We start from the raw sequence: 26,587 nt of genomic DNA, 5'->3' as shown, positions 1-26,587 counted from the left end.
GGGGCAAGGGGGGACCGGAGGGGCCCCGGAGCTCCTTCTGCACCAGCCCTGCTGGAGCCCAGGGCACTCCCAGAGCCCTGCCGTGGGCATCCAGCTCCGTGGGTCTGTGCCCCATCCTCTGCCCGGCTGCAGCTGCCCGGGGCCGGCAGGACACGGATCCCAGCCGGGAGCTCCTGCCTGCCTCTGCCTCCTGCTCTCACTCCCCATCGCCCGAGGCAACGCTGGAGCCTTGGATCCTCGGCACGGAGCTGTGAACGGCCCGATCGCGGTGTTAAAAGGTGTCCTGGTTTCCAGCTGCAAGGACAGGCCTGAGCCCGCTGCCCCAGCCCGGGCAGGGGGGCTCTCTCACCCTTTGCTTGTCGGGGTCCACAAAGCGGATGCCGAAGTAGTCCTTCTCCAGCAGGTTCAGGTGGTGGCACAGAAGGTCGAACAGGTACTGGCCCTTGGCATCTCTCTGCAGGACAAAGAGAGTCGGTGACAGCACAGGGGCGGTGGGGCAGGGCCCAGGGGATGTGGGGGGGGCTCTGGAGCTTGTGAAGTGACACCAAGGACAGCCCAAACCCCGCACAGCTCCCGGTGTGACGTTTTCGGCTCCCGAACCTTCTCCCAACCCACCTGAGGGGCAGATGAGTGGGCGATGCCCCATAAGAAGGGATGAAAAGCCCCAGGCCCAGGTGTCCCGATAGCTCCCGGGGAGGAAGTTCCACACCTGAGCCGGCTGTGTAGGGGAGATCACGGCCCTGATAAAATGCATTACCCCCTGCGGGATCTGCTCCCTATCGGCCTCTCCTCCCCCGTCTCCTCACCCAGCCTGCTGCTAACAAAGGTGGGTTTGTGCGGCCAGCCCCCTCTGCCCCCGGGCTGCTCCTGCGCAGAGATTTGGCCACCACACCCCCAAAGCTCTCCTGGTCCTCCTCCCCTTCGGCGGGCCGGCCAACCCGCGCTGCTTTGCCCACGGCCACGGTCTGGGCCATCACCGCCTCCCCCGGGGCTCCCGGCGCGTTCCGAGCCCGGCGGCAGCCCCGGTGTGCGGGAGCCGCCGCGCATCCCCGCCGATCAAAGGCTGCTCCTGACACCCGCTGCCGGCTCCCTTCCCACGAACACGCCGCTTCCTGACACGTACAAGGAACGCGCGCCCCATCTGATCAAAGGAGCGCGCTATCTGATCAAACGGGCGCTCGGCAGCCGCAGACGGCAGCGGGGGAAGCCCAGGGCACGCAGGAGCCCGTGCCTGGGGCTCGGTGCCGCGCAGGAATGAGTTTGTGTTGTAAATAAAGAGAGTTTCACGCCTCGCACGCCCAGCCCCGGCGGGATGCGAGGGGGACCCGGCCGGGGTGAGCATCCCCAGCCCTGCCGGAGGCACTCACGGACACCGAGGGAGGCAAAGCCCCCCGAGACCGAGTCCAACCAGCCCCAGCCCTGCCGAGGACAGCACTAACCCGTGCCCCAAGTGCCACATCCGCACGGCTTTAACTCCTGCAGGGACGGGGACTGCAGCCCTGCCCCGGGCAGCGGGAGAGCCCTCTGCGCCACGGAGCTCCCCCAGAGCCCAGCCCCAGGCTGCTCCCTGTCCTGTCCTGCTCCCCGCGGCAGAGCCCGGCCCTCTCGGGGGTCCCTGCTGCTGTCAGGGAGCTGGACACACCCAGAAGGGCCCCCCGAGCCTCCTTTTCTGCAGCCCTTGCCGGATCCCTGGCTCTCCCCTGGCCTCCGTGCAGCAGCTGCACGCCCTGGAAGGAGCACCGAGGTTCTGGAGCTGCTGCTGCTGGCCCTGCACAGGATCCAGGAGCTCCTGAATCATCCCAGCTGGACCCCAAGGAAGGACTACCAGCCCCGCCTGGAGCCGCTGCTGCGGGAGGGGAGGGCTGATTGCACATCCCGCAGCACCCTGTCCCTCCTCTGAGCGAACCTCACCGTGCTCGAGGCTCCTCTCCCTTCCCCTGCCCCAAAGCAGAACGCTTCCCTCTGCCATCCTCCCAGAGGAATTGCGGGAAGGACAAAGCAGACAACCCCCGGTGCAGGGAACGTGGTGAAAGTGTGAAATCACGGATGGCATTACAGGGAAAATGCTCCCTCTTTGATCTCTCTAACTCGAATTAAACATATTCTAAATTAATCATTAGCAGAATGTCTTTCAGGAAATTATCTGAACTGCCCTTACAAATCACGACTTAAAAGAGCTCCCATTGCATAACACCGGCTTAACTAGCCCATGCTTGGATCTTCACATGTTCTCACAGAAGGAGGCTCCTGTCTGTCTGCAGCACCTGAGGCCAGCCGTCCGGGGTGCCCAGGCTGACGGCAGACCTCGGGCAGCCGCTGGCACACGCTGGCATGCCACGTGCCAGGCTGGCACCCAGGGCTTGCTGCCCATGCCAACACCTGCCAGGGAGGGAGCCAGGGAGGGACTCTGCACCATGAACTGCAGTGACAGGCAAGGGGGTGGCTCCCACTGCCAGAGGGCAGGGATGGGATATTGGGAATATTGGGAATTGTTCCCCGGCAGGGTGGGCAGGCCCTGGCACTGGGCGCCCAGAGCAGGGTGCCAGACTTTAAGAAGATTAAAGTAACCTTGCATTCTTTGCTTTTCTAAGCTTCTCAGCCAAAATTAGGGTCATACACAGATAGGAAAAAAAAACCAAAAAAAAAAAAAGAGATTTAAAAATAGCAGCTCATCTGCAAAGGAGCAGAGGGCTCAGTTCAGGCAGGAGCCTTCAGTCCCACCCCAGGGTGAGGATGAGCCCTGTGCCCCAGTCCTGGCTGCAGAGGTGGGAGGCACAACCACTTCCCAGACCCTTTCCCATGCCATGGCAGGGCTGTTTCAGGTGTGGCAGAGCATCAACCCCAAAGCTGTGGAAACATCTTCACTGCCCAGCCCGTGCCCAGCCCCCTGACAGCCACTCCTGCCACCTCCAGAGCCCCCCAGCATCCCCCCAGCCAGACCCCAGCCCCAGCTCAGCATTCCCAACTCCTGGGGCTCAAATGGCATGTTCCCCCCCAGCTGCTCCATGGATTAAGCCCAGGATTTACAGAAGCAATAGAAGCAGCTGAAAGTGGCTCCTTCCTGCGTTATTTGGGTTGGAAATCTCCTTGTGGGCTGCCCACTCGTCCCTGCTTCCCGAGCTTAGGAGGAGATTATTTTTTTAAAGGAAACCGTCAAAAAAAGTCTATTTTACAAAGTGAAGTTTAAGCTTAAGTCTCTTTGGCAGCAACATCTGAGCTGGGAGAGATCAAAGACCCTCCAGCTCCAGTGCCAACATGAAGAGATTTTCAGCAGCAATTTGACTGCAATATTGTGGTTTAAATGCTTCATTTTCCAAGTTCAGCGCCGTGCTGTAGGAGCCCAGGATTTATCATCCCTCAGACAAAGTTAGTGTTGGCTCTGCAGGCAGGGCCAAGTCCTGACTGACAGCTTCAGCCCTCACCGTCAGCCAGAGGCTCTGCTAAGCCATGGAATGAGGAGGAAATGGGCAAAAATAGCCCTGAGAATATTCATTTCCAGGCAGGGAATAAGCAGCCCTGAAATCCAGGAGCACAGCTGGAGCAGAGTGCTCCATGGGATCCCTGCCTGCCCCAGGAGGGGCTGGGGGCTCCCCCAGGGCAGGGCAGGGGTTCCCAAGGGACAGGGCAGGGCTGGGGCTGTGCCTGCACCTCTGGTGAGTGGGGCAGGAGGGAGATCTGGGGCTGGGGGGAGTGCAGCTGGGTGGGAAGGGGCTTGGAGACCACCCCAGCCACGGCAGGGACACCTCCCACTGCCCCAGGTGCTCCAACACCAGTGTCCAGCCTGGCCTTGGGCACTGCCAGGGATCCAGGGGCAGCCCCAGCTGCTCTGGGCACCCGTGCCAGGGCCTGCCCACCCTGCAGGGAGCAATTCCTGCCCATCTCCCACTGAGCACTGCCAGTTCGAAGCCATTCCCTGTGTCCTGTTAAGATGACAAGAAAAGATGCCCTGGGAGCCACAGGTGAAGGCAGAACCCCAGGGGACTGCCCACCTGCCCAGCAGAGCCCTGGCCACCCGAGGGGACTCGGGGAAGGAGAAGGGCTTTTACATAACTCCAGTGTAATCCTGTTATATTTATAGCATATGCATTTCAGTATTAATTCCCTGTTATCTCTAATCCTTCCTCCTCGCTGACACAGTAATTTCTGTCTTCAAGACTTATCTGGGCAGTTGGATCCAGAAGTTTATAAAGCTCTTGAGGAGGAAAGTTCCTAATGGAGGAGCCTTAAACCCCAGATTATCGATTCTCCTCTTAATCCTCCGCAGGTTTCCAAACCTTGACATGCTGCCGTATGCAGAAGGCTCCACAGGCTCTCCATCCTGGAATTTCAGCCACCAATGCCCTCATTTTGGAAAGTCTGCAGTGGGACAGCAGCTGAGCACATTTTTAACCCGTTAATAATCAGGAACTTGTGCCAGGAGCACTTCCCAGCTCCCACAGCACCTGGGGAGGGTTTGTCTACCTCCAGTTTTCCTGACAGCTTCCAAGGGCTTTGGAAAACTTTCTCTGTGCTTTCCCGGGGCTTGCCCAGCCCTGCAGCTCTGCAGGCACAGCCCCGGGGCTCAGGCAGCCCCAGCAGGGCAGGGCAGGGCAGGGCAGGGCCATCCATCCCTCCTGCCCCTGCTGGGCTCCCTGCAGCCTGCCGGAGGTGCTGGCCCGTGGGACGATGCTGCACAGCTGCTGCCTGCCCTGCACCACTCCCGGGGGCTGGGGCAGAGCCTGCAGGGTGAGAAGCCCCTCTCTGCTGAGCCCCGGCTCCCACCCTCCACCCACCAGGGCAGGGCAGCACATCCCCACCTCCAAAGCCTGTTCTGGACAGGCTCCTGGCTGGCACCCACCTGGATCCTGCAGGGACTCACAGAGGATGCAGGGGATATTCTCCAGCCCTGAGAGCTCTCCACAAGCCAGCCCTTCCCTCCCAGTGACTGATGACACGCCACCTTCACTCTGCTGCCACGCAGCTTTTATGAATTACATTTAGGATTTATAACTCTGTAATTGAGAGGCACAGAAGATCTCTCTCCATAAAGCCAAATTGGTTTTTCCAATAACTCAAACTCCCTTTTTTCATTCATGCAGCCTGGAGTGGCTCCATGTGGCTCTAGCTGAATTTGGCACTGCCCTGCCATAGCATGCAAAGGGCTCTGGGCACACCCAGCTCTGGTGTGAATTGTTTAGAGGCCAAGAGATGGTGTGTGACACCTCTCCTCAGGAGCCAGCCCTGCCTGCTGCGGCAGGAGAGCTCTGCTCCTGCAGGCTGGAGCCCAGGGGAACCTGGAACGCTCTGCCAGTGCAGCTGGGAAGGGAATGGAGCCCCAGGAGGGGCTGAGGGAGCTGGGCAGGGGCTCAGCCTGCAGAAAAGGAGGCTCAGGAGGGACCCTGTGGTTCTGCAAACTCCTGACAGGAGGGGACAGCCGGGGGGTCGGGCTGGGGCCAGGGAATGGGGACAGGAGGAGAGGGAACAGCTGTGGGAACCAGTGCCATGGATTACAGCTTGCCCCAGATGATTTCCCAGGAAAAGCGTGGATCCCTGCAGGGGAGTGTGGGGGTGCTCAGCTCATGCTTCCCAGTTTGAAACCAGAGCCAAAATAAGACCACAAAAATAAGGGGAAATCCTGACTGCAAACACAGGGCAAAACCCCAATTCAGACCAGGTTCAAAAATAATTCATATTTCCATCTCCCACAATTGCACCTCAATAAAGAGCACCAAGCGAGGAGCTGGAGCCTGCGAGTGAGGCAAACCAGCTTTGATTTGTGCTACAGGAGTGGCCATATGTGGGATCCTTCTGGGAGACCGCAATCAGTCACATTAACATGATAATGAACTCTGATTTGCCCAGCCAGGCAAGATCCTTGTCCTGGGAGAAGTGCACTGCTCCCTGAATACTAACAACGGGACTCGGCTTTCTACAGCCAGGGACACGCTGGGCTGAGAGAGGGCTCCCACCCACAGGAGGTGATTTCCAGGGAGAGCCTGGCCAGGTGTAAATGATGCACACCAAGAGAGGGCCAGAGAGCAGAAGGTTCCCAATAAATCTGACACACCTTGAGCAGCAGATGAGACACAGACAGGGCTGGGGGATGGAACCCTGCACCACAACCAGGCTCTTTTACCAATAACCCCTGGATAACACGCTGGGCACTGCGTGGGGAGCACCTGCACAGGTGAGGTGGGCGGGGCCCAGCCCCGGGGAGAGCAGCCTCGCAGAAAACCTCACACGGCAGAAAACGCTGCTGCCCTGATCCCACGGGGGTCTGGGAGGGCTGTGCCAGCCCCGGCAGTGCCCTGCCCGGTGGGGATGCTGGGGGAGCCCGAGATGCTGGGGGGGAGCCCGGGATGCTGGGGGGGAGCCCGAGATGCTGGGGGGGAGCCCGGGAGGCTCTGGGGGGGGAGCCCGGGATGCTGGGGGGGAGCCCAAGAGGCTCTGAGGGAGCCCGGGATGCTGGGGGTGAGCCCGGGATGCTGGGGGGGGAGCCCGGGATGCTGGGGGAGCCCGGGATGCTGGGGGGGAGCCCGAGATGCTGGGGGGGAGCCCGGGAGGCTCTGGGGGGGGAGCCCGGGATGCTGGGGGGGAGCCCGGGATGCTGGAGGGGAGCCCAAGAGGCTCTGAGGGGGAGCCCGGGAGGCTGGGGTGAGCCCGGGATGCTGGGGGGGAGCCCGGGATGCTGGGGGGGGAGCCCGGGATGCTGGGGGGGAGCCCGAGATGCTGGGGGGGGAGCCCGGGATGCTGGGGTGAGCCCGGGAGGCTGGGGGGAGCTCGGGAGACTGCCCAGCATCACGGTGGGAGCCTGCTGCTCCCTGCTGCCCACCCCCGAGGGACGCTCTGCCCCCAGCTCAGTGCAGAAGATGCCAACCAGGGCTCCTGCTGCCCACTCTGCTGGCAGCACGGCCCCAGGGCTGCCGTGCCCGGGGCCACCACCCCGGTGCCACCAGCCCGGTGCCACCAGCCCGGGGCCAGTCCCTCCTGGCCATACCACTGTGCTGCTGCCACTCGCTCCATCCAGGGGCCGTGGGAGCCCTGGCTCACCCCTCAGCCAGAATAAAAACCCTCCAAAACCCATGCCAAAAAGCCTCACTTTGGCTCCCAGATGACTCAGAGCCAGCTGCTTTCCCCGGCTTTCCAAGCAGGTTTTTCTCTCTTGAAAGAGCAGCTGACCTGGAGCTGCAGAACGGTGCTGGGACCCCAGACACCACAGCCCCTGCAGATCCACAGCTCCTCTCATTCGGGGTTTCAGCTGCTCAGCTCACACCCAGCACTTACAGCAGGCCGTGGTTTTGGGAGAAGGAAGGCAGGAGAAGCTGCTCGGGCTGCCTGGGTTGTCTCCAAAGGCTGCTGCAGAGACGGGAACAGGCACTAGGAGAGATGCATTTGTCATCTCAGCAAGGCCCTTGTTTTGCCGCCGGGTTTAACGTCTCAAAATACATATTCATTTAAATGCAAATGTCTGCTTTCACCTGGGACCCGACAAAAGCCCTGTGAAGTGAGCACCGCCCTTTCCCGTGCCTCTCCATCCCGGGCTGCCTCCCCTGCACAAAGGCAAAGCCTGCGGGCACGGCCAGCACCGCTGGTGACCTTGCTGGGAGGAAAGCAGAGCCCTGCCGGGAGCTGCTGACCCACAGCCCGGGCTGGAAGGGACTGCACAGCCCTGTCACCCCGGCCCCAGGCAGGGCTGGTGGCTCTGCCACGGGACAGGCTGCAGTGGCAGGGTGTGCAGGGTGCCATCCTGCTGCCCCCGTGCCCTGCCCTTCCCTGCAGCCCCGCAGGGCAGGGTGCTGGGGGCAGAGACAGCCCCAGCAGGGCCACCCCAGCTGCAGAGGGATGGGCTTTGCTCAGCTGCTCTGTTTTCACAGAAAAGCCCCCAGAAGGCCCCTCTGTCCTTGCAGTCCCGCGCCGTGTCACACATGACCTTTTCAGATGAACCCAGGACAGCACAGGGCACTCCCTGGGTGCCTGACCTGGGGATGGTGATGTGGGCTGACACCTCCCTGCACACACCCAGGGGACACAGCGCTGGGATTCTGCAGGAGCAGGGCACAGAACTGCAGCCCCTTTGACTGAGAGCAGGCAGTGCTGCCCCAGGGCCACCCCCAGGGTGCCCCAGGGCCACCCCCAGGGTGTCCCCACCTCCCTGCTCAGCCAGGGGTGCCGGGGCCAGCTCAGCCCCCGGCTGGGGACGTTCCCTCCCACCCCAGGGAACACACCAGGCAAAGCCCTGGATTTGGGCAGGATCTGCAGCAACATCTGCAGGAAGGATGTGCCACCCTCGGTGGCAAGGGAAGCTGTTCTTCCATCCATTCCCCACACTGTCCAGCAGGACCCAGCTGCCCACGAAACGCCAGAAGCAGGATTACTGGCTTTGTTGGTTTTTTCAAACAGAAACGAGTGACCTTATTTCTGTGCTCTGTCCTGAGCGCTGGCACAGCCCCGCCTTGGCTGCCTCACAGCCCTGGCAGGGGACACGGCAGGGCTGGGCCCTGTCCCCTGCTGCCGGGCACCAGGACACTCTGCTCTGTGGGCAGATGCTGTTCTGAGCCCCGGGGGAAGCTCCAGCCCAGCCCCAGCTCACCCAGGGCTTCCCCTGCCATCCTCCCTTCATGGAAAAGCCCCAGAAAAGCCAGGGAAGGGAACAAGAGCCTCTGGGCACCCCCTGCACCCTCCCTGGTGCTGGGTGGAGGAGCAGCCCACAAGGCCAGCCGGGATTTCTGTCAGCAAAGCCATTTGCCAGGTTACACTCCGTGAGGAAGGCATCCCACCCTGCAGGCAGAGCTTCCATCGCTCTGAGCAGCCCTGGTCCCCGGGAGCAGCACCCCCAAAGCTCTGAGCAGCACCCCCATCCCTTGGGAACAGCACCCCCAATGCTCTGAGCAGCACCCCCAAAGCTCTGAGCGATCCCATCCCTTGGGAACAGCACCCCCAAAGCTGTAAGCAGCAGCCCCAAAGCTCTGAGCAGCACCCCCATCCCCCCGAGCAGCCCCATCACCCCGAGCACCCCCAAAGCTCTTTGCAGCCCCATTCCCCGGGAGCAGCAACCCCATCACCCCGAGCAGCACCCCCAAAGCTCTGAGCAGCACCCCCATTGCCCCAAGCACCCCCATCCCCCCGAGCACCCCCAAAGCTCTGAGCAGCACCCCCATTGCCCCAAGCACCCCCATCCCCCCGAGCACCCCCAAAGCTCTGAGCAGCACCCCCATTGCCCCAAGCACCCCCATCCCCCCGAGCACCCCCAAAGCTCTGAGCAGCCCCATTCCCCGGGAGCAGCACCCCCAAAGCTCTGAGCAGCAGCCCCATCCCCCCGAGCAGCCCCATCACCCCGAGCACCCCCAATGCTCTGAGCAGCACCCCCAAAGCTCTTTGCAGCCCCATTCCCCGGGAGCAGCACCCCCAAGGCGGAGCAGGAGCCGAATCCCGAATCCCGAATCCCGAATCCCGAATCCCAAATCCCAAATCCCAGGCGCGGCCGGGAAGCTGCCTTGATGTTAACGTGTTTACTTTGCAGATCAAACCCGGCAGAGTGAAGGATCTCAGCTCCTCTCCAGGAGAGCGTGTTTGACAGAGCAGCGCGGCTGGAGAGGAGCCCCGAGGGGCGGCTCAGAGAGGAGCCAGGAGGGTCCCGGCCAGGGGACCCACCAGAGCCCCACAGCCCGTGCCAAACCCATCCCGGGCCACACACACCGAGCCCGGGAGGGACCCAGGGCAATGCCACGCTCCAGCGGCAAACAGAGGACAAAACCAGGACAAAACCAGCGGGCCCAGGAGCTGCCGAGGCGCAGGAGGCTCCGGCAGCAGCCGCTCCCTGGCGCGCACAGCGCCTGCCCATCCCCGTCCCCATCCCTCTGTGTTCCGACCAGAGCTGCCCTCCCAGGGCTCGGCACTCTGCCCTGCCGGGCGTGGCTCACCCCAAGGCACCCGTGCCTGGCCACAGGGCAGCCAGGGAATGCTGCCAGCGGGCACAGCAGGCAGAGGGCTCCCAGCTCCCCCCGGGCTTCCATTTCCAACCGAAATCCAAACCATGCCCCCTCCCCAGACCTGTGAGTGACAGGGAGGGGGGGCTGCAGGGGGCCCGAAGCCTCGGAGTATTTCTGCTCCTGGAAAGAATGTGGGGCTGCAGAGGGACAGAGTGCCACCAGCCCTGCCAGCTCCTCAAACAGACCCCAGCCAGCTCAAATTCCTTTGTCACTGCTAAAAATCAGAGCCACGAAAAGAAACTGTCTGAATTCCACGTCAGTGTCCCAGACAGCCACCCCAGCCAGGGCAGTGACACTGCTTTAAATGCTGCTTAGAGAGAATTTCATATTTAGAGATAAAAATAATCCACAGAAACACGGCCCAGGGCTCTCCCAGGGGCCCAGAAGCAGCTGAGCTTGTTCACAACCTGAGTTTCAGGACAGATCTCTGCTGACAGCAGCAGCTCCTGGCCCTGCTGCACGTCCCCAGGGCAGGGCCAGCCCCCAGAGCCCCCCATCCCTGTCCCCTGTTGTGAGCCCAGAGCAGGACAAGGGCTCTGCCCACTGTCCCCAGCAGCCCCACAGACTGTCCCTTGCCAGCAGGAGCCCTGGGCAGCAGCTCGGAGCAAACATGGATTACAGGCAGGGATTACTCATGTTGATGGGCAAAGTCTCTGTTCCCTGCCCAGATGGCTCCCTAAGCTCCCAGAGCCCAGATCAGCCTGGGCTGGGCTCAGGGCAGAGCCTGGATCAGCCTGGGCAGGGCTCAGGGCAGAGAGAGGCTGTGCCAGCCTGGGCTGGGCTCAGGGCAGAGGCTGTGCTGGGCACGGGGCTGAGCTGATGGGGCTGAGCACCCCAAAGGGAGCACTGCACACCCACAGCTCCACGGGGAGCTCCTCCTGCCCTGCACCCCAGAGCAGCCCCCCTGCACCAGGGCACACTCTGAGGGGCCAGCCCAGCTGCCTGGGAGCTGAACATTCCCGACAGAACCCTCTGGAAGGAGGTGGGAGCCCAGCAGAGGGTGGGCACTGCAGAGCCAGCATGGCAGCTGGAAGCCCTGCCAGCAGGTTTTACCTCGTCAGGAGAAGCCAGGGCTGGGTCCCAGGCCTGAGGAGACCCACCCATGAGTACTGTCCATCCTGCCAGTGCCACAGGGCTCCCAGCTTCTGGGGGAACGTTTCCCAGCCTAGAGCCCCAGTGGGAAACCCCTGGTGTTGGTGTGCCCTGTGTGGCAGCACCTGGGCCCACCCTGTCACTTGGAGAGGGCACAGAGCCAGCACAGCTGGGTGCACTGGGCAAGACTGAGCACTCAGGTCTTCAATGCAGTGAGAGGAAGGAGGAGAAGGTGGTACAACCATGCAAACATTTACATTGGAAAAGCCCTCCATGAGCCCTGGGTCCAACCCTTCCCCCAGTGCTGGGATGGAATTGAATGCTCTGGCTCCTGAGTTTATTTTAAAACAGAGGCCTGCAGAGGCAATAAAAATAATTACAGTAATGAAGTCATTGTGCCTGCACTATCACATCGGATTATCTCAGGGCTGACAGAAGATGAGTCCCCGAGGAAAGGTCTCCCTTTACTCAGAGACTCAGGAGTGCTGCCAGGACAGCCTGGGCACTGCCAGGGTCAGCACAGCCCCTCACCACCACTGCCAGAACAGCCTGGGCACTGCCAGGGTCAGCACAGCCCCTCACCACCACTGCCAGGGTCAGCACAGCCCCTCACCACCACTGCCAGGACAGCCTGGGCACTGCCAGGGTCAGCACAGCCCCTCACCACCACTGCCAGGGCAGCCTGGGCACTGCCAGGGTCAGCACAGCCCCTCACCACCACTGCCAGGACAGCCTGGGCACTGCCAGGGTCAGCACAGCCCCTCACCACCACTGCCAGGACAGCCTGGGCACTGCCAGGGTCAGCACAGCCCCTCACCACCACTGCCAGGGCAGCCTGGGCACTGCCAGGGTCAGCACAGCCCCTCACCACCACTGCCAGGACAGCCTGGGCACTGCCAGGGTCAGCACAGCCCCTCACCACCACTGCCAGGACAGCCTGGGCACTGCCAGGGTCAGCACAGCCCCTCACCACCACTGCCAGGACAGCCTGGGCACTGCCAGGGTCAGCACAGCCCCTCACCACCACTGCCAGGACAGCCTGGGCACTGCTGGGCTCCCTGGCACCATGGAAGTTCCACTGGAACATCCCTTTCCTCCCTGTGCTCCCCCAGGGGCACTCACCTTCTCCCAGCACAGCCCCTGCTGCAGATTTGTCCTTTTTGCAGCCCCCTGCTGCCAGCTGCTCCTTTGTCCCAGCTGCCACCATGCCCAAAGAGCCTCTGGCTCCTGTCCCAGGGGCTCTGTGCTGGCTGCAGGGCACTCTGCAGCCCCGGGGGTGCTGTGCCAGCCTCAGCCCAGCTGCCCTGCCAGGGACAAGTGAGACAGCCCCTCCAGAGGGCTGAGCTCTGAGAGCAAAAATCCTCCTGTCCCAGGCAGCAGGAGGAGCCCCTGGGGAGGAGAGCAGGGCTGAGCAGTGACTCAGCTCTGACCCAGCAGCTCCACATCCAGCTGAGGGATGGGAGGGAAGCAGGAGCCCCAGCACAGGGGACAGCACAGGAACCCCTCTGGGTGAGCAGGGCACTCAGCACAGGGGAACAGCCCAGGAACCCCTCTGGGTCAGCAGGGCACCCAGCACAGGGGGAACAGTGCAGGAACCCCTCTGGGTGAGCAAGGCACTCAGAAGGGGGAGAACAGCCCAGGAACCCCTCTGGGTGAGCAGGGCACCCAGCACAGGGGGAACAGCACAGGGGAACAGCCCAGGAACCCCTCTGGGTGAGCAGAGCACTCAGCACAGGGGGAACAGTGCAGGAACCCCTCTGGGTGAGCAGGGCACCCAGCACAGGGGGAACAGCACAGGGGAACAGCCCAGGAACCCCTCTGGGTGAGCAGGGCACTCAGAAGGGGGAGAACAGCCCAGGAACCCCTCTGGGTGAGCAGAGCACTCAGAAGGGGGAGAACAGCACAGGAACCCCTCTGGGTAAGCAGAGTACCCAGCACAGGGGGAACAGCCCAGGAACCCCTCTCCTTTGGTGAGCAGGGCACCCAGCACAGGGGACAGCCCAGGAACCCCTCTCCTTTGGTGAGCAGGGCACCCAGCACAGGGGACAGCCCAGGAACCCCCCTCCTTTGGTGAGCAGGGCACCCAGCAGCTCCCCAGCGTGGCTCCACCCTGGGTGTTCACAGCTGGCACAGCTGAGCCCTCCCCAGGGGATGCTCTCCTGAGTTAAACCCTCTCCTGGCTGGGACCTGCACAGCCACACCAGCATCTGACTGTGGGTTTTCACCCACTGCAGCAGCCAGAGCAGGGGGAACACCTGAGTTCAGTTTGGGGGAGGCTCTGGGGAGACCTCAGAGAGCTGGAGAGGGGCTGGGGACAGGGGATGGAGGGGCAGGACCCAGGGAATGGCTCCCACTGCCAGAGGGCAGGGAGGGATATTGGGAATTGTTCCCTGGCAGGGTGGGCAGGCCCTGGCACAGGGTGCCCAGAGCAGCTGGGGCTGCCCCTGGATCCCTGGCAGTGCCCGAGGCCAGGCTGGATGGGGCTGGGAGAAATCTGGGACAGAGGAAGGTGTCCCTGCCCAGGACAAGATGGGCTTTAAGGTCCCTTCCCAGCCACACCAGTCTGCAGGAAATCTGTAAAAAATCCAATTCCAGCTAAGCTCAACTCCTCCCTCATTGTTCATGGGAACAATCACCAGTGCCTGGGGGCAGAGACCCTTCCCTGCCCAGCTGCCCCATCCCAGAGCAGGCAGAGGCAGCAGGAGCACCCTGGAGCTCCTTCCCCCTCCCACAACATCTTGTGCCACCCATTATTTCTGATTATTCACGTTAAAAAGGCCCTCAGCCCCCCTCGGCAATATTTACCTCCCTTAATTAAAGATGGCAGCAATAAACATGAAATATGGACAAAAGGAGATTTTAATAAATGCTGCCTCGGGGAGCCCAGAGCCAGCCTGGAAACACTTCACGTCTGCTGCTGCATTGTTATGGAATTCAGACAATACATGGCCACATAAAAGCAATATTAACAATAATTACCATAAATTAGGCCCTGGTAGGCTGGGAGCCCCCAGGTGGGGGGGAAGAGCCTTCCCACAGGTTTTGGAGGAAAACCTGCAGCCTGGCTCTGCTCCCTCTGACAGGAGAGGCCAGCACTGGCACCCCTTCCAGCACAATAAATAACAATAAACACTTCTCTGCCTCCCAGTCCCGCTCTCAGCTGGCATCTCAGGGGGCCAAACCTGAAATAATCAGTCACTGCCCAGTCGGTTTTCCCCTGCCCTGTGGAGCAAGGACACAGCTCCCAGGCAGGATTCAAACATTTGCATTCAGGAAGACAAAGCTCTTGGCAAAGTCCAGGTGTAAGCGTTTAAATTGGAATTTCTTTGGGACAGGGACTTTGGGCCCTTCGGGGTTATGAAGAAACTCATTTTACACCTTCAGGAGAGGGCTCCCAAGTCTGATGGAAAACAGGACTCTGGCAATAAATAAGGAGGAGTGACTTCATGGGCAAACCCATCCCCTGACCCCAGTCCAGGGAGGACCCCTGGCAGCAGAGAACAGGCACCAAAATCAGTGAAAAATGAACCCTGTCCAGCCTGTCTGAGCTTTTGATGAGTTTAAAAATTGGTTAATAAAGGCAACCGTGCCAATGTAATAGATTTAGACTCTGGCAGGCACTTAACCTGGTGTGGCATGACATTTTGATTAAAAATTAGAGTGATACAAGAGCAACATGACACGCACTAACAGGATTAAAGGCTGGCTGCAGCACAATTAGGATGCTGCGACTGCTGGGTGGTTGAACAGGGATCCCTAACAGGGAAAACAGCTCCAGCTCCCAAGATTTGGAGCAAAAAGCCACAAGAAGCCAAAGCAGTGCTGTGCAGCTGGCAGAGAGCGCAGAGCAGGGAGCAGGAAGGTGCCAGGTGAGTGGTGCAGAGCAGCTGGAACTGTGAATCAAAAATCAGTTAAAAATCAGTGTCCAAGCTGTGGCTGCTCCTGCCCTTCCCCTCTCTGGGAATATTGTATGGGAATGTTGTTTCTGGGAATGTTGTATGGGAATGTTGTATGGGAATATTGTATTGAAATGTTGTTTCTGGGAATGTTGTATGGGAATATTGTATGGGAATGTTGTATGGAAATGTTGTCTCTGGGAATGTTGTAGGGGAATGTTGTTTCTGGGAATGTTGTATGGGAATATTGTATGGGACTACTGTACAGGAATATTGTATGGGAATATTGTATAGGAATGTTGTCTCTGGGAATATTGTATGGGAATATTGTATGGGAATGTTGTATGGGAATATTGTATGGGAATAAATGTTGTTTCTGGGAATATTGTATGGGAATATTGTATGGGAATGTTGTATGGAAATGTTGTTTCTGGGAATATTGTATGGGAATATTGTATGGGAATGTTGTCACTGGGAATATTGCATGGGAATATTGTATGGGAATATTGCATGGGAATATTGCATGGGAAGGTTGTCTCTGGGAATATTGCATGGGAATGTTGTATGGGAATATTGCATGGGAATATTGTATGGAAATGTTGTTTCTGGGAATATTGCATGGGAATATTGTATTGAAATGTTGTTTCTGGGGATATTGTATGGGAATATTGTATGGGAATGTTGTCACTGGGAATATTGCATGGGAATGTTGTATGGGAATATTGCATGGGAATATTGCATGGGAATGTTGTATGGGAATATTGCATGGGAATATTGCACGGGAATGTTGTATGGGAATATTGCATGGGAATATTGCACGGGAATATTGCATGGGAATGTTGCATGGGAATATTGCACGGGAATGCTGTCGTGGCTGCCCCTTGCGGAGCTGCACGCTGCACAGACAGCATTCAGCTGATTAATTCCAGCCTGGCTTTCTGCAAGGAGCCACAGACCAGGCCCGTTCCACCCAGACTCTGCTATTCTGAAGCCAGCAGATAACTCTGACTCCTAATTTTGTCTCCAGACCCAAAGGAGGCAGGAGGCCCCAGCAGGTGACAGGTGTGCATCCCCAGCAGCGCCTGCTGGGCCAGGCCCGGGGCTCCGGGCAGCTGCAATCACACAGACACACAACCTCCCTCTTTCCCCTCAGTGAACTCTTCCCACACCTGCAGCACTTGCTGCTGAAGTGACACTCAGTCCTGCCAGCGTCACACCAACGTCACCCCGTGACCAGATCTGGTGGCATTTTGGGGGCTAACTGGGACCTAAACCACATTTAACACCTGGTTTCTGCCCCAGATCCCTCTACCTGCTTCCACCCCAGCTGAACTCCTGAAATCACGGTTTCTGGTCCCTTGTTTTTCACTTTTTGCTGTTCTGTGCAGCACTCCCTCCAGGCTGGGTGAGCAGCCTGGCCCCAGCAGCCGTCCCAGATCCCTCCAGGTGCCTCAAAACACAAGTGCAAATTTAGGTAGGAAAACAGGCCAAGGTTTTGCCCATTTTAGCATCAGAGCCCGGCACCCCACTCACCCCTGGCCTTGTCACCACCCCCAGTTGTGCACAGGGCCCTCCCTGAGCCTGGGGCAGGGGTGCCAGGGCAGCGCTCGTCACGCCGATGCGTTTTGACTAATTACTGCTATAAAAAGCAAAAAGCTGTCAGAGAGAATTATTCAGCTTCTGCAAGAGTGAAACAGAGACACGTCTGAGAGGAAATGGTGCCCCTTCAGACTCCAGTGGTGCCTGCAAGGATTAACTCAGCCCCTGCAGCACCTACCAATGACATTATTTACTGCACCCCCCAAATGCTCCAGATTTTGGGGGAAAGGAGGTGGAAGGCAGCTCGTGCTGCAGGACAGGCCTGGGCAGCAGAGTCCCAGGGGGAGGGTTTGGCTCCAGGGGCTCTGCTGTCAGAATCACAGAATCACAGGATGGCTTGGGCTGGGTGGAAGGGACATTGAAGCTCATCCTGTCCCACCCCTGCCATGGCAGGGACACCTCCCACTGTCCCAGGTGGCTCCAAGCCCTGTCCAGCCTGGCCTGGGGCACTGCCAGGGATCCAGGGGCAGCCCCAGCTGCTCTGGGCACCCTGTGCCAGAGCTTGACCAGCCCAGGGAACAATTTCTCCAGAATATCCCATCTAACCCTGCCCTTGCTCCGTTTGAAGCTGCTGCCCCTGGTCCTGTCACTCCATCCCTGGCCCAAAGTGAGTGTCAGGCTCAGTCCTGTGTCCCTGGAGCAGCAGGGCTCATCCTGCCACAGCCAGGGCTGTGCCTGCCCGAGGGGGCCCACGGCAGCCAGAGCCTGTGGAGCTGGAGCCTGGCCTGGCACAGGCAGGATGGAAACACAGCTGGGGCTGCCCCGGGTGCTGTGCCCTGGGATAGGGCTGGGCAGAGGGAGTGCCCCACATGGGGGACATCGGGCACAGTGTGACAGGGGGAGTGCCACACATGGGGGACATCGGGCACACAGTGTGACAGGGGGACATCACACACAGCGCACAGTGTGACAGGGGGACATCACACATGGCACACAGTGTGACAGTGGGAGTGCCCCAGCACAGGGGACATCGGGCACACAGTGTGACAGTGGGACATCACACACAGCACACAGTGTGACAGTGGGAGTGCCCCACATGGGGGACATCACACACACGGTGTGACAGTGGGAGTGTGACAGTGGGAGTGACACAGCATGGGGGACATCGGGCACACAGTGTGACAGTGGGACATCACACACAGCACACAGTGTGACAGTGGGAGTGCCCCAGCACATTGTGACATCACACACACGGTGTCACATTGTGACATCACACACACGGTGTCACACTGTCAGTGCCCCAGCACAGGTGACATCACACACACGGTGTCACACTGTCAGTGCCCCAGCACAGGTGACATCACACACACGGTGTCACATTGCTGTGTCACAGCTGTGTCCTGGCAGATCCCAGGCCAGGCACTCTGCTCCTGCCTGGGGACACAAAGGTGGCCCCTCGCAGCCCCAGGGCCAGGGGCGTAGGGGGCAGAGTTTGTTGGAAGTCCCTGTCCCCGTCCCTCCTGGGGTGCCTGAGCTCTGCAGGGGGGGCTGGCTCCAGGGTCTGCACCACTCTGCTCCCTCCAGCCTGCTCCTCCACCAGCCCAGCCCCTGCTAGAATCAAAACCTCAAAACCAGACTCAGAGGGAGCAGCGTGGGCAGAGCAACCCAGAAATCCCTCAAAAACAGAGAAATTAACCATCCACTAATTGTCCTGGGGCAAAAAACCACAACGAGCTCATTTTTGGCTGAGCTGTTTCTGACCACAAAATCTCTTTCATGTCACGGCCTCTTCCCCTTCTTCCACTGCCTTGGGTTTCCAATTTGTTCACTCCAAAGCCTCGCTCTGTGTTTGCATTTAAATTTTCACCTCCACTGATTTCCCCAGCAAAAACCCATCGGGTGAGCGAGGAGCTGAGAAATCCTGCCCAGGCCCAGGGGCCTCCGGGGCACAGCTGGACCCAGCAGTGCTGCTCCCAGCTCTGAAATCTCCTTCCCAACTGCAGGAGCATCCCAGCACCCAGGGCACCTCCTTCCCTGCCCCCTGAAGTGTTCCAGGCCGGGCTGGACGGGGCTTGGAGCCCTGCTCTGGCAGAGGGTGTCCCTGCCCATGGCAGGGCTGGGATAAGATGGGCTTTAAGGCCCCTTCTGCTCTGGAAGCACCCACAGCAATCATGCTCTCTGCCCCTTTTCACTCCCCATTTATTCATTTTACCCCATCTGTTATTTTTCCTTCGTGGTTTGAAAGTAAATCTGGGGTGGGCTGAGCTGGAGGAGCTGGGTCTGTGAGCTCCTCTCTGTCCTCCAGCACAGAGACAATATTGCCAGCAGATTGTGCTTTATCCTCTGCTCTGTCACTCAGGTAATAAAGGGCATTGATTCCAAGGCTGGAGGCAGGCTGGGGCAGCTCCCTCAGGCACCAAAGGGCCCAGGCAGTCAGGAATTCCTGCAAACAGGCATTGATGGCAAACGGCAGCAGAGCCACAGACAGGTGCTGCCAAAATTGCTCCCCCCAGAAGGAGCCCCCAGCCAAAGCCCTGCAGGTGGGGTGAGAGACACCCAGCCCTGGGGCAGCTCCAAGGCCTCCTCTGGGCTCCCCAGCACTTCCACACCTGCTGCTGGGCCCGGGCTGGGGCTGCTCTGCAGCTGGGCTCTGCCCTGAGAGGGGCTCCGTGCCCCCTCCCCACTGGGGGCCAGCCCGGGGCAGGGGCTGGCTCTGGGCAGAGGGGTTTGCCCTGCTCCCCCCTCCTGGTGGTGCTGAAGGCTCAGCCTCGCCCCTCTGTCTCCCTGATTTCTTAAGGTTCTCTAAGCCCTCTGATGTTGACATTCTTGTAGAACTTTCTCACACCCTTTCTGTAAATAACTCATTGTTTTGCATTCTTTCATGGAGGAGGAGAAATCTGATGGGCTGTTGGTTTGTCCGGTGTCACTGGAGAGGTGGCACTGTCACCCTCCAACCCACTGCCACTTTTGGAAATCTATAAATGCTGGAGTCAGAAAATAAAAGTCCCTTTTTACCTTAGAAAGAGCAGCAAGTCTGTGTTTTTTGTCCTGCAGTGACACCGCGGAACCTGCACGGGGCAGGGGGTGGAAATCCCAGGGATGGGATGGGGATGGGATGGGGATGGGGATGGGGATGGGGATGGGGATGGGGATGGGATGGGATTGGGAATGGGGATGGGATGGGGATGGGATGGGGATGGGATGGGATGGGATGGGATGGGATGGGGATGGGGATGGGGATGGGGATGGGGATGGATGGGATGGGATTGGGAATGGGGATGGGATGGGATGGGATGGGATGGGATGGGATGGGATGAGATGGGATGGGGATGGGGATGGGATGGGGATGGGGATGGGGATGGGATGGGGATGGGGATGGGGATGGGATGGATGGGGATGGGGATGGGGATGGGGATGGGGATGGATGGGGATGGGGATGGGGATGGGATGGATGGGGATGGATGGGGATGGGGCTATGGATGGTGTGGGAGCAGCTGCCTGCCAGGGAGCACCAGGAGCTCAGCCTCTCATTCTCAGAGGGCAGAGTGAGAGGTGATAGGGCCGTCATCCCCAAATGCCTTCACAGAGAGAAAATATCAGCTGCTAAAGGCTCTTCAATCAAGTGAAGAGAGGCAGCGCAGAGCCAGCCCCCGGGGGCTGCAGCAGCCGCTTGGATTAGGAACAAGCCGCAGTTTTCAAAAACAAGAGCGATTAAGCGGCGGAATGAACTGCCCTGGGGGCGGTGGATCCCACAGCTGGCGGTGCCATCGAGAGGAGCTCTGCTCCAGCGCGGCTCCAGCACAGCCCTGGGTGCCTCCACAGCGCTGCCGGCTCCCACAGCCCCGGGGCAGCAGCGAGGGGTCCGGGAGCCCGGACACCACCAGGGCGGTCCCTGGCACAGCACAAATGCCAGGATTCCTCCCTGTGCTCGGCCCTGGGTTCAGGGTCCTGATCTGCACCACGACTCCGAGCGAGCTCCCACTGTCACCCACTGCCCCACCCTGGCAGTGCCCAGGGCCAGGCTGGACGGGACCTGGAGCACCCTGGGACAGTGCAAGGTGTCCCTGTCCCCATGAGGCTCCCTCATGGAACTGGATGAGCTTTAAGGTCCCTTCCAGCCAAACCCCTCCAGGATTCCATGAGCACAGGTGGTGGCACACGTGGCTTCTGTGCAAAGAGCTGAGGAGGGGGAGAGGTGAAAAGGGGGAGGTGGCCCATGGTACCCAGCCCTCTCCACCACCGACTTCCACAGACACAGATCTCTGAACAAAGCCAAACGAGGCAATTTGCAGTAAATTCTCCCTCTGCAGCCAGCTCTCCGTGCCCAGCCGGGGCGGCAGTGCCAGCACGGGTTTGCCTTGGGGCAGGGTGCTCTGCTGCCAGGCTCACCAAGTGTGGGAAAGGAGGCAGGGGTAAATGGGGACACTTTGTGACAAGGATGGGCTATGGCAGCTGGGGAAGGCCCTGCCGAGGTTTCACATGCAAATGCCCAGCCCAGGACGTGAGGAGCAGCTGGGAGCATCGCTGGAGGATGCCGTCGCCATGGCAACGGGACGAACACGCTGCCGCGGATCAAGGACGCGATTTCATTGTCCAAGCGCCGAGGATCTTTTAGCCCCGTTCCTAGGGACTGCCCGTTAATAACAGTTGCATCCTATTTATCCCGGGCCCTCACTGTCCCCGCGATGAGCTCTCCAGGTTTTCCTGGAGAGCGTTTCCTCGGAGGCGCCGCGCCAGAAAGGCGAGTGCGAGTTAAGTGGTGTGCTTCGCCGGCAATTCCCTCCCATGCCCACACGCTTTGAAAGACAGAGCTGGCTGATTAACTATTAATAACAGGGCACTGACAAACCACACCTTCTGCCCCAGTTTGTGCCACTTGTTCCTGAGGCCCCCGGAGCCCTCGCCGCGGCTGCGGGGATGCTCCTCACCCTGCCTGGGTGGGACACACGATGGTCACCCCCAGCCTGCCCCTTGTGCCCTGTCCTGGCCCTGCCTGGTGCCCTGGAGCTGCACATTCCTGTGGTTTGGGCGAGGATCAGCTGAGGTGGATGATGATGATGATGATGGATGACAGGGCATGGCTGTGTGTGCACACAAATCTGCCCAGTGCCCCCAAGGATAATGCCACATCCACGTCAGTAAAGCCTGGAATTACTTTCCTACTTACAGAGGGTTGGACTCGATGATCTTGGAGGTCTTTTCCCACAAAAACAATCCCATGATTCTGTGAAATACCTTAAATCATTAAATTATTTCCTGCATAGAAGGAAACCTTGGCCTTCCCCAGCAAGGTCTGGCTCCAGGGAATCCAATCCCTTGTCCCTTCAGCATCCCTGTGCTACTACAGCTGCTGAAATCTGCCATGAGCCCAGGGAGCTCCAACGTGCCAGGGAGCCCAGAACTACCCCACGCAGGCAAAGGCAAGGATCCAGCAGCACTTTGGGAGCTCTGAGTGTCTGAGCACAGGAGCAACTCTGGATGGTGTTTGCTATGGTCCTGGGCTGCTCCCAGAGCTCATTCTGTTGGGTGAACAGGGCCAGGCCCCCTCTCTTCATCTTTGGGCAGGAGCACAAATGTCACCGTGCAGCAGGGAAGGTGCCCAGCCCTGTTCAGGGGAGGAAGCTGTTCCTGGATGGGGTGTCAGTTTTCCCTGTGCCAGTTTTCCCTGTGCCAGTTTTCCCTGTGTCAGTTTTCCCTGTGTCAGTTTTCCCTGTGTCAGTTTTCCCTGTGCCAGTTTTCCCTGTGTCAGTTTTCCCTGTGTCAGTTTTCCCTGCAGATCTGCTGCCCACAGCACCTCCCCAGTGCAGGGGCTTGGCTGGGAGGGAGTGAAACAGGGTGAAAGCATCCCCAGCTGAGCTCAGGACTGAGCTGGTGCTGAGCTGGGGGTGCTTTCACCCCGCTCCACTCCCTCCCACCCCGTCCTGGCTGAGCTGCAGCTGCGGTCACTCTCTGCTGTCACTTTAAATCCCAGTGGCTGCTGCATCCCTGAGGATGAGGGATCAGCAAACCAAACCTGCAGGGAGCAGGGGCTGCCAAGCCCAGCTCTGCAGCCACTCGCCCTCTGTGCAGCCCAGCTGCTCCCAAATCCTGGGATTTACCACCTCTGCCAGGGCAGAGCTGCCCTCTCCAGGAAGAAATTCCTTCTGATGCCCAACCCGAATCTCCCCTGGCACGGCTTCAGGCTGTGTCCTCTTGTCCTGTCGAGTTTCATCCTGTTCAGAGCAGCTCCCCATGCCAGCAATCACCACATTGCAGTGTGACTCTCCCAGGCACAGGAACCAGGCAGCAGCCCTGGTTTCCATTCAGCTTCTGCCAGGAGTGCCATCCCTGCTCAGCACTCCCAGCTCCCCGCTCCCTGAGCAGCCCACGCCAGCCGTGGCAAACAACCCGGCCCTTCAAACACACACACAAGTTTTCTTTTCTTCTTTAACCAACAACCACTGTCACTAAACCCCCTTTCTGCTTAATGCAGCTCTGCATCAAAACACCTCCGAGGCAACTCGTTTATACCAGGAGAACTTCTGAGGCTGGAATTTTCCCTGATGGCACTGCTGGAAGGCTACAGCAGCCCAGCAGGTCAGCCAGCTGAAAGCAGTATTTCATCTGGCAATTTATTCAAATAAATCTTTCAAAACATGAAACAAGCTATAAAGATGGAGACTGTCAGAGGCTGTGGTGGCTGAGCTCCTGAGCAGAATGACCAAGCAGGAGCAGCAGCCGTGGGACAGCAGCCCAGCTCCCGGCGCTGGGGACAGGCTGATCCAGGAGGGCTCAGCAGGCTAACAGTGATGGGCTGAACCACGGAAAGGTGCTCTTGTTCATCGCTGACATGGCATCTGGCCGCAAAGAGAAGTGTGGGCAGTCACCAGCACCCGCCGGGGGTCCGCAGGCTCGGGCCCCCCGGGTGTGAGCCCAGCCCAGCCAGCGCAGCCCCGGCCTGGAGCCGGCGGGCTGAGGGGAATTCCAGCGCAAGGGAAGGCTTCCCTGCGGCTCTCTGGGCCAAGGAGGAGCTGAGCCGAGTGGCCAGGCGTGCTCTGGGGAAGAAGAGCCCCTCTGTGGCGGGCACACGGCGGGCACTGGCCGCTGGCCGCTGGCCCCGCAGCCGTGCCGCGAGAGCTGGGCAGGGATCCTGTGCCACAGCCACAGCCAGGCTCTGCTCCCCCCTCTGCCTCTGCCGCCTCACCAGCCCCACCCAGGGGAGAGGAAATGGTGGAGACTGAGTGATCACACAGTCCTGGAACGGTTTGGGCTGGAAGGGCCTCAAAGCCCCTCTCATCCCAGCCCTGCCATGGCAGGGACGCCTTCCCCCATCCCAGGCTGCTCCAAGCCCCATCCAGCCTGGCTGGGGCACTGCCAGGGATCCAGGGGCAGCCACAGCTGCTCTGGGCACCCTGTGCCAGGGCCTTATCCCCCTCACAAGGAACAATTTCCTCCTGATATCCCACCCAAGCCCACCCTCTGCCAGGGAGCACACATCAAATCGTAATACTTAAGTTGGACTCACTGTGCAACTCCAAAATTCTCAGCCTCATACAAATCTGAAGGAAATGGTTTTGCTAAAACCAGTCAAGGCTGACCTTGATTGGGCTGCTGCTTCATCAAAAATGCTGAATTTTGGAGGAAAAGAGAGCAGGTAGTTGTATTTTGTGCTTGCACTGCATCCCTGCCTGCTGCCGGGAGTGGAACTGGCTGCTCAGGGAAAACCAGGAAACAAAGGTTAATCCAGCAGCTGAGGTGCTGATGCTGGTGTGAAGATTACAGGCCCGGCAAGGTCTGTGGGCTTGGCTCTTCTCTCATGGATGCCCCAAAATTAAAAGCTGCTTTGAAAATCCTCATTGTGGGGATCTGATGGCTCCGGCCCATTTCTGCAGCGTCTGGTGCAGCCCCACCATCCAGGAGCTTTGGGACCTGCATCTCAGGGAAGCTTTGTCCCTTCTTCATCCCCCTCAGTGGGCATCAACCCTGCCCACCTGTGGCAGGTCCCTGCAGGGCTATCCCTGCTCCCCATGGCACGGCACGGCATGGCATGGCATGGCATGGCACAGCTTCTGTGTGCTGGGCACGGCTCCTGTGTGCTGGGCACGGCTTCCCTGTGCCAGGTACAGCTTCCCTGTGCCAGCCAGGCAGCTCTGCTGATGCCCATTAGCTCTAATGGGAAGCTACAGAACCATTCCTTCCCATCAGGGCTAATGGGCACGGCAGGGATAACAATGTGGTTACCTGGGCTGAGCCACAGCAGCTTCCCAGCAGCTCAGGAGCCAGGGGGGCCACGAGCCACGGCCTCATTCCCCAGGAGACAGAGCCAAATTAGCCCGTGCATGGACTGGGGAAGCAGTTCCCTACAGCAGGATGAGGCAGGGTGAGCACAGAGACACCTCCCGAGGCACAGCCTGGCAAAGCCTCCCCCTGGCACCGGCAGCACTGCACCCTGCAGCCTCCCACAGATCAGAGCTGTGGAGCTCTCTGGCCCTGGGAGAGCCCTCTGGGCAGCTGAGGGAGGAATGCAGGCAGCAGAGACACAAAGGGAGCACTCTTCCCACTCCAGCTCCTGCTCCAGCATCCTGCTCCAGTACCCACTCCAGTGCTCTTCACCAGTATCCCAATCTAGCATCCTACTCCAGTACCCACTCTAGTACCCACTCCAGTATCCCAATCTAGCATCCCACTGCAGTATCCCACTCCAGTACCCACTCATTCCAGTATCCCACTCCAGTGTTCTTCTCCAGTATCCCGATCTAGCATCCCACTCCAGTATCCCACTCCAGTAGCCACTCCACTATCCCACTCCAGTATCCTAATCTAGCATCCCACTCCAGTATCCCACTCCACTATCCCACTCCAGTACCCACTCCACTATCCCACTCCACTATCCCACTCCAGGATCCCACTCCACTATCCCACTCCAGGATCCCACTCCACTATCCCACTCCACTATCCCACTCCAGTATCCCACTCAGTATCCCACTCCAGTATCCACTCCTGTACCCACTCCACTACCCCACTCCACTATCCCACTCCAGTATCCCACTCCACTATCCCACTCCAGTATCCCACTCCACTATCCCACTCCACTACCCCACTCCACTATCCCACTCCAGTACCCACTCCACTATCCCACTCCAGTATCCCACTCTGCCAGACCAGTTCCTTCCCACTGTCCAGGCAGCAGAATGAGACTCTTTGTTCACTTGTTCCCCACGATTCACGTTCACTCCCAGCTAATCCCCAGCACCTACTGGGTCAGAAAAGGACTTTCACATTTCTCTCCCCTCACAAACACAGGAGGCGCTTCCCATCCTCAGGATCGAGCCCAACCTGCTCTCTGGAGCCCTTTGCAAAGCCTAAATCCCGATCCTCCCCGAACATCTTGGATTCTGAGCAGAACCTTGGTTGTTTCTGGGTCTGCTTTGAAGTGCAGCTTGCCCGAGGAGCCGTTTGCAGCATGAGAATGAGGATTGTGTAACGATTTCTCCAGGAGATAAGGGCCCTGCAGCAGCTGCCAGCCGGGAGCACTGGCACCAACCGAGGAGCCCAGCCTTGGGAATTTTTTGTGTAAGTGTTAGTATTTCATAATAAAGATTGTGATTACTAATCCTAGGGAAGTAAAGCAGCTGAAGAGGCCTCCTGGTCTGATCTGGGTTGGCAGCCCGGCCTGGCCTGGAGGCTGGCACTGCTGCTTGGCAGGCTGAGCCAGAGTCTGCTCACATCCAGCATCCCGGGGGCACTGGGAAGGGGTCCAGGATGCAAACCCAGGGAACCTTTCCTCCTTCTCCTTCTTCTTCTCCACACACTCACCACCCTCATCCCCAGGAATGGGACCCTGCACTCCCAGCCCTTCTCTTCTCCCCCTCCCCATTCCAGAAGCAAACCCAGACCCCCGGTTTCCCTTGCCCACATTATTTCCCTTAGCTGGCCCGGTTTGCAAAGCCCCTTTTGCTTCTCCTCGCTGAGTTCTGTGGTGTTCCCCGTTCCCTCTGTGCCCCGAGTGCCATCCTGTGCCCGCCAGGGGTGCCCCCTCCAGGGGTGCTGCCCTGCCCGGCCCGGGGGGGACAGGCTGGGCTCGGAGCCGTGCTGGTGAGCCCGGAGCTCTCT

At 59.5% G+C, this 26,587-nt stretch overlaps 1 protein-coding gene across 1 annotated transcript in view; it reads right to left on the bottom strand.

Moving 5' to 3' along the window:
• FRMD5 (FERM domain containing 5) overlaps window positions 1-26,587 on the bottom strand; it is a 65,144-nt gene that overhangs the window by 22,392 nt on the left and 16,165 nt on the right. The window contains exon 2 of the mRNA XM_059858800.1: window positions 350-454. Within this exon, the coding sequence (XP_059714783.1) occupies window positions 350-454 (105 nt within the window). The remainder of the gene's footprint in view (window positions 1-349; window positions 455-26,587) is intronic.

Source organism: Haemorhous mexicanus, chromosome 13, assembly GCF_027477595.1.
Source record: "Haemorhous mexicanus isolate bHaeMex1 chromosome 13, bHaeMex1.pri, whole genome shotgun sequence".
Taxonomy (NCBI): Eukaryota; Metazoa; Chordata; class Aves; order Passeriformes; family Fringillidae; genus Haemorhous; species Haemorhous mexicanus.
This window is presented reverse-complemented; position numbering and strand designations above follow the sequence as displayed.